Source organism: Misgurnus anguillicaudatus, chromosome 1 (assembly GCF_027580225.2).
Source record: "Misgurnus anguillicaudatus chromosome 1, ASM2758022v2, whole genome shotgun sequence".
Lineage (NCBI taxonomy): Eukaryota > Metazoa > Chordata > Actinopteri > Cypriniformes > Cobitidae > Misgurnus > Misgurnus anguillicaudatus.
Window position 1 is genome coordinate 24,212,066 of NC_073337.2, and position 15,718 is coordinate 24,227,783.

General features: G+C 34.5%; 2 protein-coding genes across 2 annotated transcripts in view; both read left to right on the top strand.

Moving 5' to 3' along the window:
- LOC141364284 (galactose-specific lectin nattectin-like) overlaps nt 1-4,922 on the top strand; it is a 163,567-nt gene extending 158,645 nt beyond the window's left edge. The window contains exon 3 of the transcript XR_012369986.1: nt 4,834-4,922. The gene's annotated coding sequence lies outside the window, so the exon portion shown is untranslated. The remainder of the gene's footprint in view (nt 1-4,833) is intronic.
- Nucleotides 1-7,924, top strand: part of LOC129432018 (ladderlectin) — a 174,029-nt gene extending 166,105 nt beyond the window's left edge. Inside the window, exons 5-6 of the mRNA XM_073868471.1 lie at nt 5,359-5,470; nt 7,714-7,924. Of these exons, the coding sequence (XP_073724572.1) occupies nt 5,359-5,470; nt 7,714-7,787 (186 nt within the window). The 3' untranslated portion in view covers nt 7,788-7,924. The remainder of the gene's footprint in view (nt 1-5,358; nt 5,471-7,713) is intronic.
- Nucleotides 7,925-15,718: the final 7,794 nt, after the last annotated feature.

A 15,718-nucleotide genomic window follows, 5' to 3' on the forward strand; every position in this document is an offset into this window, starting at 1 on the left:
AACTAGACCAAATTTACAGCGTACCTATTTGTAACAACAGGGTACCTCTACAGTACGTAGTTGTAGGTATAAGGGAACAATATGTTAAGTTTGGGGTAATAAGGGGTTAAGACTATGAAGAATTATAAATTATTTATACTCTAAGTATTTTATAACTACAGGGTACCTATTGTAATATTACGTGGTATGTATGACTTAGTCAAGTCTTTGGGGAAATGATGTTTTTTTTTATGATTTTGTTGTGAATTTTTCATATTGACTACTGAATGTTGTATACAGTCAATGTCTATGAGCCACATCTACAAATAATATAACAGCACATCACTTTTATTTTAGTAGCCTATATTACTTGCTTTTAATAACAATAGTCCAGCTGATTTAATGTGGTTATCTTTATTTAAGGTAAGTACAATAAAAATTGCAACTTATTCCCTATTTACCAGGAAGCTATAACATCTGTTGGACATATTTGAAGTGGTGCTTTGCAATTTTGACTCTGAAACTCTCTTATTTCAAATGACACAATAATGACCACAAAGCAACACACCATTTGTTTATTTTTTATAGGTGTTATTATTGGTAGAATAAAACTTTGCAACAGGTGTAAACACAAGCATTTTAGCCAAATATAATTCATGCAATAAGGTTAGCTAGCACATAAGTTAGCCTAAAGTTAATAACTGGCTCAGAAAACTCAGTTTTTTGTCAAGGCACAGTGAAGAAACATTTACTGAAGGCTTTCGTTTATGTTTTTTATGCAGAACAGCATTTGTGAGACGACATCAACTCAACATCCGAGTGGACAAGAACACCAACAGAGGAAGCCAAGCCGCAAAAACAATGAAAAATTGTCATGACTTTTTATTTGAAATAAAAGTAATGTGATAATAAAAATTAAGTGTTAAGTGTTGGCTTAATTATAGTGTTTTGAAGATGTTTTGAAACAAGTTGTTTTAAAATAAAAATAACAATATTCTGTATGTTTATGGTATTTACCCTATAACATTTATAACAAGAGGTGAACAAAGCACCACTTTAGTTTACAGCCCGCAAATATAAGAGTTACCTGGTAAATACACAGAACAAGGCTGTAACATGCGCCACTTTAATTTACAGCCCGTAAAGGTAAGAGTTACCTGGTACATACACAGAACAAGCAGGAAATAAGCACCACTTTAATTTACAGCCCGCAAATATAAGAGTGTATACATATACAGATCAAAGAGGTACAAGTTGCTATTATTTTTTTTGTGCTGTTATATTTTATTTGCCGACGTGGCTTGTAGACATCAATTGTAGGCTATACAATAAACTTTCATCAGGTAAGTAGCAAATATGAAAAATAATATAACAAACAAAAAATCAAAAACCTTATTACCCCAAACTTAAAATATTGTTCCCTTATACCTACAAGTACGTACTGTAGAGGTACTCTGTTGTTACAAATAGGTACGCTGTAAATTCGGTTCAATTACGCGGCACCTCGCGGGCCACAAAATAAAGTGTTACCGCTGCTTGCTTAATTTCATGTTACTGATTAAGTGTTTATACTCAAAGTTAGATGAGATGTTAGTGTTTTATGGGTCTGTGTAGTAAATGGCGCACCATCTGAAAGCAGCTGATGGTGATTTATTACTTATCAAGCAACCAGCTTTACTGACAAGAAAAAAAGGACAGGTTGGGGTGATGCCTTGCTGGTCTGGTTTGAGTTTGAAGTCTCTCACAGATAGTACAGAAGGTCTGGAGTCCATCTTAGCTTTCATTGGTAAGTGACTGCAGAGGCTCTTTGACCCACACGTAAGGTAAACAGTCAATGTTTGCTTTGTTTAGCATCTCAGTCTGGGGGGGGGGGTGAAAATATAAAGTCAATATCACCCAAGTATTCAGACCCTTTACTCTGTACTTAGTTAACACACATTTTAAAGCAGCAGTTACAGCCTCAGGTCTTTTTGGGTGTGATGCAGCAAGCTTTGCAACACCTGGATTTGTTTGTAACCAAACCGATCAGAAGCACCATTCACTAGTATTTTTTTATCCTGCTATGGAAGTCAATGGTGCTTCTGGTCAGTTTGGTTAAAGACATTCCTTAAAATATATTTGTGTTCATCAGAACCGTTTAAGGTGTAGAAACATCAAGACCAATAGGAGACACCTGAACTAAATTCCAGGTATTGTTGCAAAGGGTCTGAATATGTATAATGTAAAAATGATTTTTCGGTTTTTCTTTTTTTATGCATTTGCAAACGTTTAAAAAAAATCTATTTTATGAGGAAAAAATGTAAACAATTGCAGTATCATGAAACAACATAACAAAATTGAAAAGTGAAGGGGGTCTGAATACTTTCTAAATGCACTGTAGATGATCTTGATTTAAGCTCATTGTCACATTTGTAAACACAACAGCTTTCTTCCTTCTATAGACAGCTATGCTATGTTTCTAGTCAGACCATTAAAGAACACACATCTTGCCTTTATGTGCAATAAAAAAGGTTATACATGGACTAAAAACATAGCATTGTTGACAACGAAATAACATGCTTTCATCATATTTTAAGTGCATGAGCCATAATGGTTGGGTGGTGGTGGCCATAAGACTGTCAACTAAACCAACAACAAAATTCATATTTGCAGTTATAAATAAAATGACTTTTAAAGGCACACCGCAGAATTTTTGGGCCACTAGGGGGCGCTAGACACGATTAGCGCCCCTAGAGGCCACAAGCGCCGCAGCACTGTCGCAAAGGAAAAGAACTGGCCAACCTTAAAACTTAACTAAAAACTAAACCTTTAAAACGCTAAACGATCAACATTTTGAGGCATCAGGGAGAAACGCAGTCATGTTACAACTTTCTGATGAGGAACTCGTGGCAGAAGCCATTTCTCAATCTGAAGGTTGCAGCCTCCGGATGACCTATTTCTAAGCTGCATACGTCATCAAGACTGTCTTATTTCAGAATATTAACAATTACAAAGTTGACTATTATACTTAGTTAATCGTAAATTGTTGCAGTATGCTTATGACCGGCGTATGTAATGCTCAGTTTACCTTAATAAACCAGGCTTGATGACGTATGCAGCCTGCATATTTGACCTCCGGAAGCTGCAGCCTTCCAATTGAGAAACGACCAGAAGTATTTCCTTGCCTTTTTCCAAACAAATATTGTTGCATCGTCTCTCTCTCTCCCTCGCCACCAGGATTTGCCGCAATGGCGCTCGTATTTCCTCTCTTTTATGTGAAAATTGTTGCTCCAAATCCAAGTAAACCGATGTGTTTAGGTCTGCCGCTTTGTAATACGTCATGTGAGTGACAACGGAACGCAGCAAATGAGGAAGAGAGAAACGCTCGGATCTGATTGGTGAATGAATAGGGTTTGGTTTTACACTGTGAGCAAGTTTGACTGCTGTAGCATCCTGGATTGTAATGTAAATACCATAGACACAGTAAAAGAAAGGTAAATACATGAACACAGCATCTGAATACAAGGAACTATATGCAAGATAATCGCCGTCATTTATAAAGAAGATCGCATTTATGTATGAATCAAGATCGTGAGTTTATATAAAAATTGCCTTAAAGGGGAATCAAACTCAGGTCACCCATGTCATAGGTCCATGACACTAACACGGTGCCACAGAGTCACATAATAGAAGTTGCTCTTTACACTCCTTAAGTAACCTCCAGCGAAAATCACGTTAAAAAAATTGTGTGGAGGAAGTGACGTATGCCATAAAGCAGTCGAATTTTGTAGTTTTTTTTTGTGCTCTGGTTACTACCAGAAACCCTACGTTTTAAAGTACGAGTAAAAACGATACAGACCCCGCCAGGCTATGGTAGACATGTCATTCAACCTATTTAAAGTCGATGTACTATCACAAGGGTCTTGAAAAATTACATGGTGTCGCTTTAAACATGATTTTGTTTTGTTATTTTATGATTTTATTCTATATTTGGAATATTCCACTTTTGCACTTATAACTGGAAACTGATTGAAAGAATGTGTTTTTAATCCATAAAAGATACATTTTAAAGGTGAATCAACGTTGAAATGCCGGCTGGTATATCAAAATAACATTAAAATGACATCAACATCAAAACATCCTGATGACAAATAGATGTAGAATTGACATCAAAATGACATCAGCAGAGGTCAAAATCTTGACATCAAATTGACCTGGATTATTGTCGCATTCTGAGGCAACCAAGTGGTTGACTTTGTTGCACTAACAGCAAAAGTTGCTTAAAAATTGTCTTGTAGAGGTGCGGTGTTTGCAAGTTCTTTCGTACTTTTGTTGGATCATTTGTATCAAGAGTTGTGGACTTGTGCCCAGACTGAACTTCAATTTCTAAACTTCCTAATATTATTAAGAAGTACCCAACAACAGGTTTAAATCCCTCCCTCTGAAGTAAAGTATAAAAGATAGGACTCTTCATTGACATCACACAATCTACACTGAAGTTCTGAAAGTGAAGATTTGACAGGAAGGTGAGTTTTTGTAACATTTGTTTATAATATTCACTAATAATCAGCAATGTATATATGAGCGCAGATGTGTCACTTTTTCTGTTAATTCATTTTCAGATTCATCATGGCAGTCATGATAGCTCTTATGCTTCTTTTCTTGGTCTTTTCTGTTGAGAGTGCACCAGGTATCCAAGACATTTACAAGATTTACCAAACCCTGTAACCAATATTACAGATTAAATTCCCATAGAATTGTGTTTTCCGTAAAACTTGTTAATGTACCAAAGGGGTGTAACATCATCTAAAAGGATACCATCAGAAGCACTATTTAATAATGTGACTTAACAATAATATTTTATTTACTGTATAGCTCATGAGAAATGCCCACCTGGATGGACACCTTTTGGTGTGAAATGCTACAAATTCTTCCCTCATTTTGTTGACTGGGCCAGAGCTGAGGTACAGTTATTCAGTTATTCAAACTGTTGAATAATGATACTAAATATCCTCTAACGATTCAAGCTAAACTGATTAGATTTTATATTTGCAATAAAATAATCTCTCTCTCTTTAGAAAAACTGTCAATCCGTTGGTGCAAATCTTGGATCTGTGCACAATACAGCGGAAAACAACTTTCTTCTGAGTCTGCTTAGGTATTCTGACACTCGTGCTTGGATTGGTGGCCATGATGGTGAAATTGTAAGTCATTTTGCTCTGAAATGCTGATATTGTCTGGCTAGTCTGAAATTAATGCTTTTAATATAAAACTGATTCTTGTTTCTACAGATACAATAACTGTATACATGCTTTTTGTTACAATATATATGATTAAATTATATCACTAATGAGTGTGAATATATTATTAGTAAACTCTTATCCTCTCATCACTCATTAGGATGGACAATGGCTGTGGTCTGATGGATCTCAAAATCACTTTAGCAACTGGTGCCCTGGACAACCTGACAATCATGGTGGTAGAGAGCACTGTCTGGAGATAAACTATAGCAGTAAGAATGTCTCCTATCATTAATTAACATTTATACAAAAAAAATAATGTTATAAAGATAATTGATTTTATTTACAATCTTAACATTTTTATGGCATCTAGTATTCAATACATTGGTTTAGTTGCAGGCGCGGAGCTATGGGCGGGATTGACAGCTGGCCCGCCCAATCAGAAATGTAAAAAATACTACTCTGTATAGTTAGACATGTATACTACTTTATGTGGTGTAATTTATCTATTGCATGTTATGTTAATAACAGTAAAATTATAAGTAAGCCTGATAACTATTTAAAAACTATTAAAGCAGTTGAATGTTGCGTTATAATGAAATATTCCCGAGCAGCTTTCAGCCATGATCACTTTGAGAACTTTTTTTGCAAGCAAGTAGAAAACGTATTTTGAATAACAACACGTTATAAATATGTGCTGCGTGCTTTCCTCTCAATAACATAAACACACAACAAATATGACAGCGGGGTAAAAAATAGAAAGAAAACATCTGATCATAGTGATGTTGTTTGATATAGCGATATAGCAGCACTATAAGTCACGCCACGTTTATTGCTACACTTTATACAATATAGCCTATTGCTTTTAAGCAACAAATAGCCTATCATAACAACCTATAAGCCTACTGTGTAATTGAGACATTAATTTAAGAAATGCATTAAAGCAGAAAGACGTGTAGGCTGCGGAAATATAGTGGGTTCACTTCAATCCACACCACAGACGTTCTTGGTTTGCTTCCTATTTATTAAATCGAGGCAATTGTTTGATCAAACATTGATTAATATTAAGATACAATTTATACAAAACGAAATTCACTTTAAAGAGAGTCTTTCTACAAAACAAACCTCGCAAAATCGCTTGCCCGACGTCCATTACGGGCTTTGGCGAATTCCTGTCGGGCTAAAAAAAATGATGCGCCTTGGCCGTCGGGCGGAGGAAAAAATATTGTAATGTGTTTGCATTCTCTCAAATTTAGTTAGATAATTATGTTGTATGTAATTCGGCGTCATCTTGTTAGCCATTACTATCCTCACTAACAAGTGAAACTGGCAGGAAATGAAGTGAAAGCATTAAATCCATTATTCCTTTCGTTCACGTCTGATATGCGCGCTTCTCGGCTCCGCTCTTCACGAGTAGGCTTGCTCTTGTGCTCATCAAAAAGTATATTAAATGTTTATTTATTTGTCATTTCGTTTAACCCCAAGAGTCTAACATTATTCTAGCAATTCCCTTTTTCTTTCTTTATTTAGTAAGTTAACTTAAATATGTGAGAACGAAAATATATTTTTAGTGATTTGCATGAAGAGAATATGATGTTAGAAGCTTCATTTTAAGCATTTAGTAGCCGTATTTATTTAAACACTTTAATAGGTTATTTAAAAAAGTATAAGGTTTTTTTGGGTTCATTTATATTTCCTGTCACTGTGTGCAGGTTCTTTTTTGTAGGCTATGAGAGCCCAATATTTTTTTTACCAAAAAGGCTTAATAAATGTCACGTTGCATTACAATTTAAAGTATCAATAATGTCAAAAATGTGACGTGCAGTTCGGGTGTGTGTGTATGCTGTTTAAATTAGTGTTCTGAAGTTTTGACGAATTTTATAGACTTGTTATAGTTTCTTATTCAAAAGTGACACCCATAGATTCAGGCCCACCCGGACTTAATCCATGCCCACCCATATGTCACGTTCTGCATCCGCCACTGTTTAGTTGTCAGAAAATGTTACATGCAGTGCATTCACTACATTCAGATCCCTTTTACTCAAGTGTTGTTATGTTGCAGCCTGATGGTTTGAATTGTTTGAATTCATACTCGGTTCCTCATAATGAAAAAGTAAAAACAGAATTTTAGAAATGTCTATAAATTGATAAAAAGAAAAAACGTCACATTACATTTACTATATTTAAACCAAGGGTGCCAAACTCGGTCCTGTAGGGCCAGTGTCCTGCAGAGTTTAGCTCCAACACTAATCAAACACACCTAAAGCAGGTAATTAAAGTCTTTCTAAGCATACTAGAAACTTCTAGACAGGTGTGCTGAGACAAGTTGAAGCTAAACTCTGCAGGACACCGGGCCTCTAGGACCGAGTTTTGGCACCCCTGATTTAGACCCTTTGCAACAACACTTGAAATTTTGCTCAGATGCTTTTTGATCGTTGCTGGTTTATACATTTATTTTTATTCAAACTACACTGGTAATGATCAGAACTCATTTTATTTTCATCTTATCCCACAGATGACCGTTGCTGGAATGATGCGCCCTGTTCAAGCACAATGAGCTACATTTGTGCCAAACCTATGAGATCTTGAAAAATGTATCTGATTCAAAGTACTATGATTGTACTGCATGCTTATACATTTTTTTTCTGATCTTATTCTTAAAACTCAGTATCTTACTGAACCTTTCTGAAAACTTCTCCAATCAATAAAAGCATTTATAAAGGAAATTGTGTGCATTGTTGAGTCAAAAAAATAATCATCAAATTAAATACAATATAAAACAAAACAACAATACATCTAAAATAACAAAAAGCGCTTTCACAATGGAAATAGTTAACCACATGTTATTCTAAACCCCAGATTAACAGAATCTAGGTTATCTGTTTCATGTTTCATTTAAGAAATAACCCTGGGTATTCATAATCTGATTTTTCACGCTGTGCATTCCTAAACCTTACAGTTTTTCTCGATTGCCAAACGACAGTGGGCACAACCGGAGTCACACGTGCAAAACTCCAACCACAGTCCGCACAGCAGCAGTTCATGTGGACCAAACTCTAGTTCGTTTTTCATTGGTTAAACACAGTTTTCAAAACTTTACACACTTATCCCATGATAAGTTTAACCACAACCTGCACAACACTTTGGATTTACAGCACTTTGTTCAAATGCTAACACACTGCTGTCAAAACTGTGAACCACACATTCAAAACAGAATTGATTTCAGACTTGTGCCTTTCAAACACTGCTGATTGCAATTTCATATAAATATAAATTTCCATTTCATATATATATTTCATATACATATACATACATATTATGGGGGGCCAAACAGGAAAAAATTAATTATAAAAACTGAATATATAGTTATAAGTTTGAATATATAAATATAAATCTGAATATATAAATGTCAGTCTGAATATATAAATGTAAATCTGAATATATAAATGTAAGTCTGAATATAAAAATATAAGTCTGAATATATAACTATAAACCGTGAATATATAGTTATAAGTCTGAATATATAAATATAAGTCGGAATATATAAATGTAAAACGTGAATATATAGTTATGAGTCTGAATATATAAATATAAGTCTAAATATATAAATGTAAGTCTGAATATATAAATGTAAGTCTGAATATATAGTTATAAGTCTGAATATATAAATATAAGTCTGAATATATACATATAAATCTGAATATATAAATGTGTTTATATATTCAGACTTATAACTATATATTCAGACTTACATTTATATATTCAGACTTATATTAATATATTCACAATTTATATTTATATATTCACGGTTTATATTTATATATTCAAACTTATAACTATATATTCAGTTTTTACAATTAATTATTTCCTGTTTGGCCCCCCATAATATGTATATATATATAATAATTTTTTTCCACAAAATGCAATAAATCCATCACAGTTTTTGTTTCAAAATGCTAGAAATCTATTAATTCAATGTACAAATGTGCATTAATCATTGCCATTTTATATTCATTTAGTTGAACAGTTGTACACACTGACTAAAAAAAAAAACATTACAGTTTTTTTCGATTGCTAAATGACAGTGGGCACAACTGGAGTCACGTGTGCAAAACTCTAACTACAGTCTGCACAGCAGCCGGTTCATGTGGACCAATCTCTAGTTCGTTTTTCATTGGTTAAACACAGTTTTCAAAACTCTACACACTTATCCCATGACTTTAACCACAACCTGCACAACACTGTGAATTTACAGCACTTTGTTTAAATGCTAACACACTGCTGTCAAAACTGTGAACCACACATTCAAAACAGAATTGATTTCAGCCCTGTGCCTTTCAAACACTGCTGATTGCAATTTCATATAAATATAAATTCAAATTTCATATATATATTATATAAAATATTACCTTTCATGTACTTTTAGTTTCTACCTTTATTTCTCATTACTGTAATTCTGTAAATTACTACAGACTATTGAAGCAAACTGCTAATTTTCATTTACCTTAAAGAATTATGATGTTCTAAAAAAGTTAATAAATCATGTGATAAATCAATAAATAAATCATTCTTTGAAGAAAACATTACTTTGTGTGAAGTCACTGAAATTGTTTAAGCTGTAAAGATGAAAAGTTAGTATTTTGCGTATTGGTGTTTGATGTTAGTGTTTTTCCTCTCAGTGTGTTTTGAGTGACAGTGTGTGTTATCTCAGTGAGGGTTGTGTTTAGTGTTTGGCTGCACTGAGCTGTTTTGAGTCATGTGTTAAGAGTTGTGCTCAGGTGACTAGTACAGACTGTAGTTAGAGTTTTGCACATGTAGCTCCAGTTGTGCTCACAGTCGTTTAGCAATCGAAAAAAACTGTAACTTGTTCTCACCATAAATATAGCCGTAGATGCTGGAATGGCGTAAAAGAAAAAGAAGTAGTAGTATGATGCATTGTGAAACAAGTAACAGACAGTAGAGGGCGCAGTAAAACTAAAAACAACAAGGAACAACTGCAGCTTTTGTTGTCCGCTTCAATATCTTTAAATAATATAATTATTCCTGTCTCTAAAACCCTTCAAAAACCACATTAATTTAATAGTTCAGTAAAATGTTATACTTCATACTTTAAAACATGACAAAATTGATGTTTTTATACAGTTTGAAGTACATTTAAATTTATTTTGACAGACGCTTTTATCCAAAAACAACTTACCGTCCATTACAATATATACATTATATCAGTGGAGAACCCAGAACAGCAGCCACTATTAGTAATAGAGTTATATAAGATATAGAAGATTATAATGAGTACATATTGGAAAAATAGCCTTATGTTATTTGTTGATTTTTATAAGGCATTTGATACGATAGAACATGATTTTTTTGTTTAAAACAAATGAATTTTTCGGATACAGCAAGTATTTTTAAAAGCTGTTAAAAGACTGTATAAAGGATGCAATAGACACTTCTGTAAAAAAGGCACAAGGAACACCTTATAGATTTCAAAACGCTCTTTTTGTTTGCATGTTCTCCTGCAGTTCTGCATTTGCTTGACTAGGAATATTTACAATTTATATGAAAACAGACTGTAGGCTTCTTCTCTTTGGAATGGTTTCCCGCACAGAGATTAGCTTAAGCCAGGACTAGACATTAGTTTAATTAGAAAATATAAGTCGTTTTAATAAACAAGCCTTACTAAAACATTACTTGTGTGAATTTTGAGGCAAAACAAACGGCACTGATGTATTTATAAAACTTACATCAACCTGCACCGATTAAACCAACCTGACATAAATCATACATAAGTTCAAAAAATTAAAAGCAGCTTTGTTTTGAAACAACATATGTGTGAATAAATAATGAAATGATATTTATGTATCATAACTATGAAACTGCTATACATTCACTTTATTCATTTCTTACCTGCCGCTGACCCCTTTAGGGCCCTATTTTAACAATCTAAGCGCATTATCTAAAGCGCATCGTCTAAACGAACGTATCCGATGTCACTTTTGCTAATTTAACAACGGGAAAATACTTTATGCGCCAAACGCACAGCCTAAAAGGGTGGTTCCTATTCTCCTAATGAGTAATGGGTGTGTTTTGGGCGTAACGTGCAATAAACCAATGAGAGTCTCAGCTCTCATCCCCTTTAAAAGCCAGTTGAGCCTGGTGTCATTTTTTACCTTCTCCTCTATAGATTTAGATTACCATGTATCAGTACCAAGATGAAATCCTGAAAGCGAACGTCCGCTGACCACAGGTGGGTTGACAAGTTGCTAGGGTCACTATCAAGTGCATCTAAATTAAATTTTTGCTGATAATTGTCAGTTATTTTCGTCACTCAACACGGCGAGCTCACGCGTGGTCACGTGGAAAAGTAACGTCAATGCATACCCTCTATTGCTGTTCTTCAAACCTTTTCAGGTATTTTCATGATAATAAAGAATATGTATAATTATTATGTTTGACAAGTGATGCTTTTTCAAATGCATGTTTTAAAAGACTCAAACCTACAATGATTTCAGATTGATAAGGAGTTACTGATCAAAAGCTGTAGTACAAGAAATAGCTGTGAATAAATTTTTTAAATAACTTCATTTATTTTCGGACAAGGAATACTCTTACTCTAAAAAGAAAAAAGAAGTTTAATATGCATTTATAAAGTAGCAAATGCACACATTTAATAAATCACATAGTCATAAATGCACTTGCAATATGAAGTGGACGCTGGTCCGGATTAAATTCCCTTCGAGTCCGGACTTTGGGAACCCCTGCTGTAAATGTAAAAGTTGGACCAACTTAAAAAATGACTTTAATTGGTAACACCTAAAAAAATGTGTTTAAGTGAAAAATAATTTAATCCTTTTATAAAAAAAACATTTATTAGGTGTTACCAATTGAAGTATTTTTTTATTTATTTAATTTATTACAATATTTCGTTTTTTTACAGTGTACAGTATAAAATAAAAATGTCATTACATTACATAACATATTCAAGTGGCTTTAATTAAAAAAAATTGACTTGCTGAGCGTTTGTCTTAAATATGTGCTATTACATGTGTGTGAGTAGTACAACTGTCTGTCAAATATAATTTATACCCTGTCAATTAAAATTGTACACATCAGACAGTTTTGGGTACCATTTTTCTGAGGTGTCAATCAGGATTGGCGTTCTCTTTTATGTGTTTTAGTTGTCACTCAGGTTGACTGTCATTTTTTATGTGTTTATGATTCACAACAAAAAATATGAATTGAAGTTTGTGTTTCAGTGAAGAGATGTGCGTGTGCTTGATGACATTTTTTCAAACATTGACAAGACAAGATGTTTAGATGGTGCAAGATGCGCAGTCATTACAATCCAGTAAAGCTCCCCACAGGCTTTAGGGGTGATTGATAGACTAGTGACCCCACCCATGTACTACAGCCATTAAAGACCAGCAGTCCGGACCCCTAGCCACATTCAAGCATCATGTCTCAAGATTCCTTAACTCCTTTCCGCATCGTCGAAGACACCCCTGCTATTGACAAGAGCTGGTTGGACAAATTGTAGAGAGCTGGGTTATCACAAATTGACTTTCCTTATCGCTCATAGCAAAAACATAGCACCATGGATTGCATGGGTGTATTGGTGCAGCAGGCTTTAAAATCATAAAGGCCATAGTTGCAACGGAGCTGTCGAACATTGTCAGAGCAAAGTTAAGACTTGATTGCTACTGTATGGTTGTAAAGTGGATCATAGTCAAATACAACACTCCTGCTTGTATGAGCCCACAGCATATTTCTATGAATTCTTTAAGGGTTTCACCAGAACATTGTTTAAACCTGAGTTTAAACACATCATAGTTCAAGCACAAGTGAGCCTTTTATTGTGGCAAACTGAAGGAACTCACAAACAAACTTGTGGACGAAGGCTATAAAAAAGTTGTCAACGATGTTGTGGATTCTTGGAGGCAGTTTGTTAATGTCAATTGATTTTTGACATCGACGGACAGACAGGGATTGTCCCTACCGAAAAAAAGCTAAAACCAGCATAAGCTAGTGAGCTGCTTTTAGCTGGTCTCCCAGCTTGGTATTAGCTGGTTTTGCTGGTCTAGCAAGCTGGTCTAGCTGTGTTTTGGTCACTTTTTAATCTGGTCTAGCTGAACTTGGAAAACCACCTTATCCACCAGTCTGACCAGCTATGCGGGCTGGAAGGACCAGCTTAAACCAACTACTACCACCTTAAACCAGCTAAAACCAGCTACCAGCTCGTGCTGGTCTTAGCTGGATTTTTCAGTAGGGATGTGTGTGCTGTACTGGACTGATTAGAAACATGTCTCAAAATCGTTGAAAGTGAACTAATCTTTAATCTTTTGTATGGCGTAATATTTGTTACTGATGTGTGTTTGAGATTAAATTATTGTGAAAGTATTACCAAACATGTAACCAACCTCAAGAAACAAACGTTTGATGTAAGAAATATTGCAATGTCATGGAATAGCATGGTAGAGTTGTGTGTTAATGTCAAAAGGCCACCATTCACCATTCACCCTGATAATTTTTACATAATGTAATTCAATTCAATTTTATTTATATAGCGCTTTTCACAATTGGTAATTGTTTCAAAGCAGCTTTACATTAATAGAAGCAGGGGAAAAATAGCCAGACAATATAAGTAGCAAAATACAGCGGCTATGAATAAAATTTACAAGCTAACGTATTAATAATGTATCGTATACAAGAGGGTGCTAAGTTAAGCTAAGTTTATATATATATATATATATATAAACTTCAGACTGCTGGTCTTTAATGGTCACTAGTCTATCAATCACCCCTAAAGCCTGTGGGGAACTTTACTGGATTGTAATGACTGCGCATCTTGCACCATCTAAACATCTTGTCTTGTCAATGTTTGAAAAAATGTCATCAAGCACACGCACATCTCTTCACTGAAACACAAACTTCAATTCATAATTTTTGTTGTGAATCACATGTGTGTGTGTGTGTGTGTGTGTGTGTGTGTGTTGGCATGCCGTTCAGGAAATTATTGGATTTATTATATGAAGTTTGAGTATATGGAATAAAAAGGTCTGAATATATGGAATTAACCTTGAATATATGGTATGAATCTCTGAATATATTGAATGAAACTTGAATATATGGAATGAAACTCTGGATATATGGAATGAAATTCTGAATATATTGAATGAATCTCTGAATATATGGAATGAAAATTTGAATATATGGAATGAATGTTTGAATATATTGAATGAAACACTGAATATATGAATACCAAACCAACCACAAGCGCAAGACCAGAAATGGAAAATAAAAATAATATATATTTGTGTTTGTTAAAAATATGAATTCTAAACAACCCAAACATTCAGAATTGAAAATTAAACTGAGAGACAATTATCCGTTTTGTGAAGTACTCCTTGAAATAAAAAATTAAAGTTTGAAACCAAAATTTAATTTGATTAATTTTGATGGTTAAAATAACACAAAAAAACTGCAAAGCGGTCCACTGACCATTTTTCATTCAATATATTTAAACATTCATTCAATATATTCATAGTTTCATTCCATATATTCAGTGTTTCATTCAATATATTCAAACATTCATTCCATATATTCAGCGTTTCATTCAATATATTCAGAGTTTCATTCCATATATTCAAAATTCATTCCATATATTCAAGATTCATTTCATATATTCAAAATTCATTCCATATATTCAGAGTTTCATTCAATATATTCAAACATTCATTCCATATATTTAGCATTTCATTCAATATATTCAGAGTTTCATTCCATATATTCAGAGTTTCATTTAATATATTCAAACATTCATTCCATATATTCAGCATTTCATTCAATATATTCAGCGTTTCATTCAATATATTCAGAGTTTCATTCCATATATTCAGAGTTCCCTTTCAGTCGGTCACTACGACGTCACGTCGTGACCGACGAATTGGGAACCGCTTCGCGGGTGACCTATCTACTTCGAGAACTATCAAAAAAAAACGCCAATGAACTTGGCATGCAGGTATTTGCATAATGCCGGCGCCGCCCCGCCAGGTGCGTATATAAGGCACAGGTGCATAATACCAAATCAGCTTTATTGCTTCGAAGCCGGCAGACATCTGCTCTCGAGAAGCTGTTACTGATCTTCGTAGATCCTGTGCTGTGTGGGAAAAGAATATCTCAGCTTGCTGAAGTTGGTTGGGCAAAGACACCTCAGTGGAGGCTCGCAGTGTTTTTTTCCACCCTTTCTCTCTCTCTCTGTCTCTTTAATTTAGGACTTGAGTTCGAGTGAGTGCGTTTGCCTCTCCCTGTGTGTTTCACCAGCTCGCACAAAAGAGTGATTTCCCTAAAAGAGCAGCACGTTTGAGCTTTGTGTCTTTTTAAAGACAGCCACTCATTCGTGTCACGGTCGGGGTCGTCTTTTTAAAGATGGATTTCCGTCCGTGCTCCGTTTCTGGATGCGGTGTGTTTATCGCCCCCCAGGATGGCCACAAGCGTTGTCTCTCGTGTCTGGGGCTCCAGCA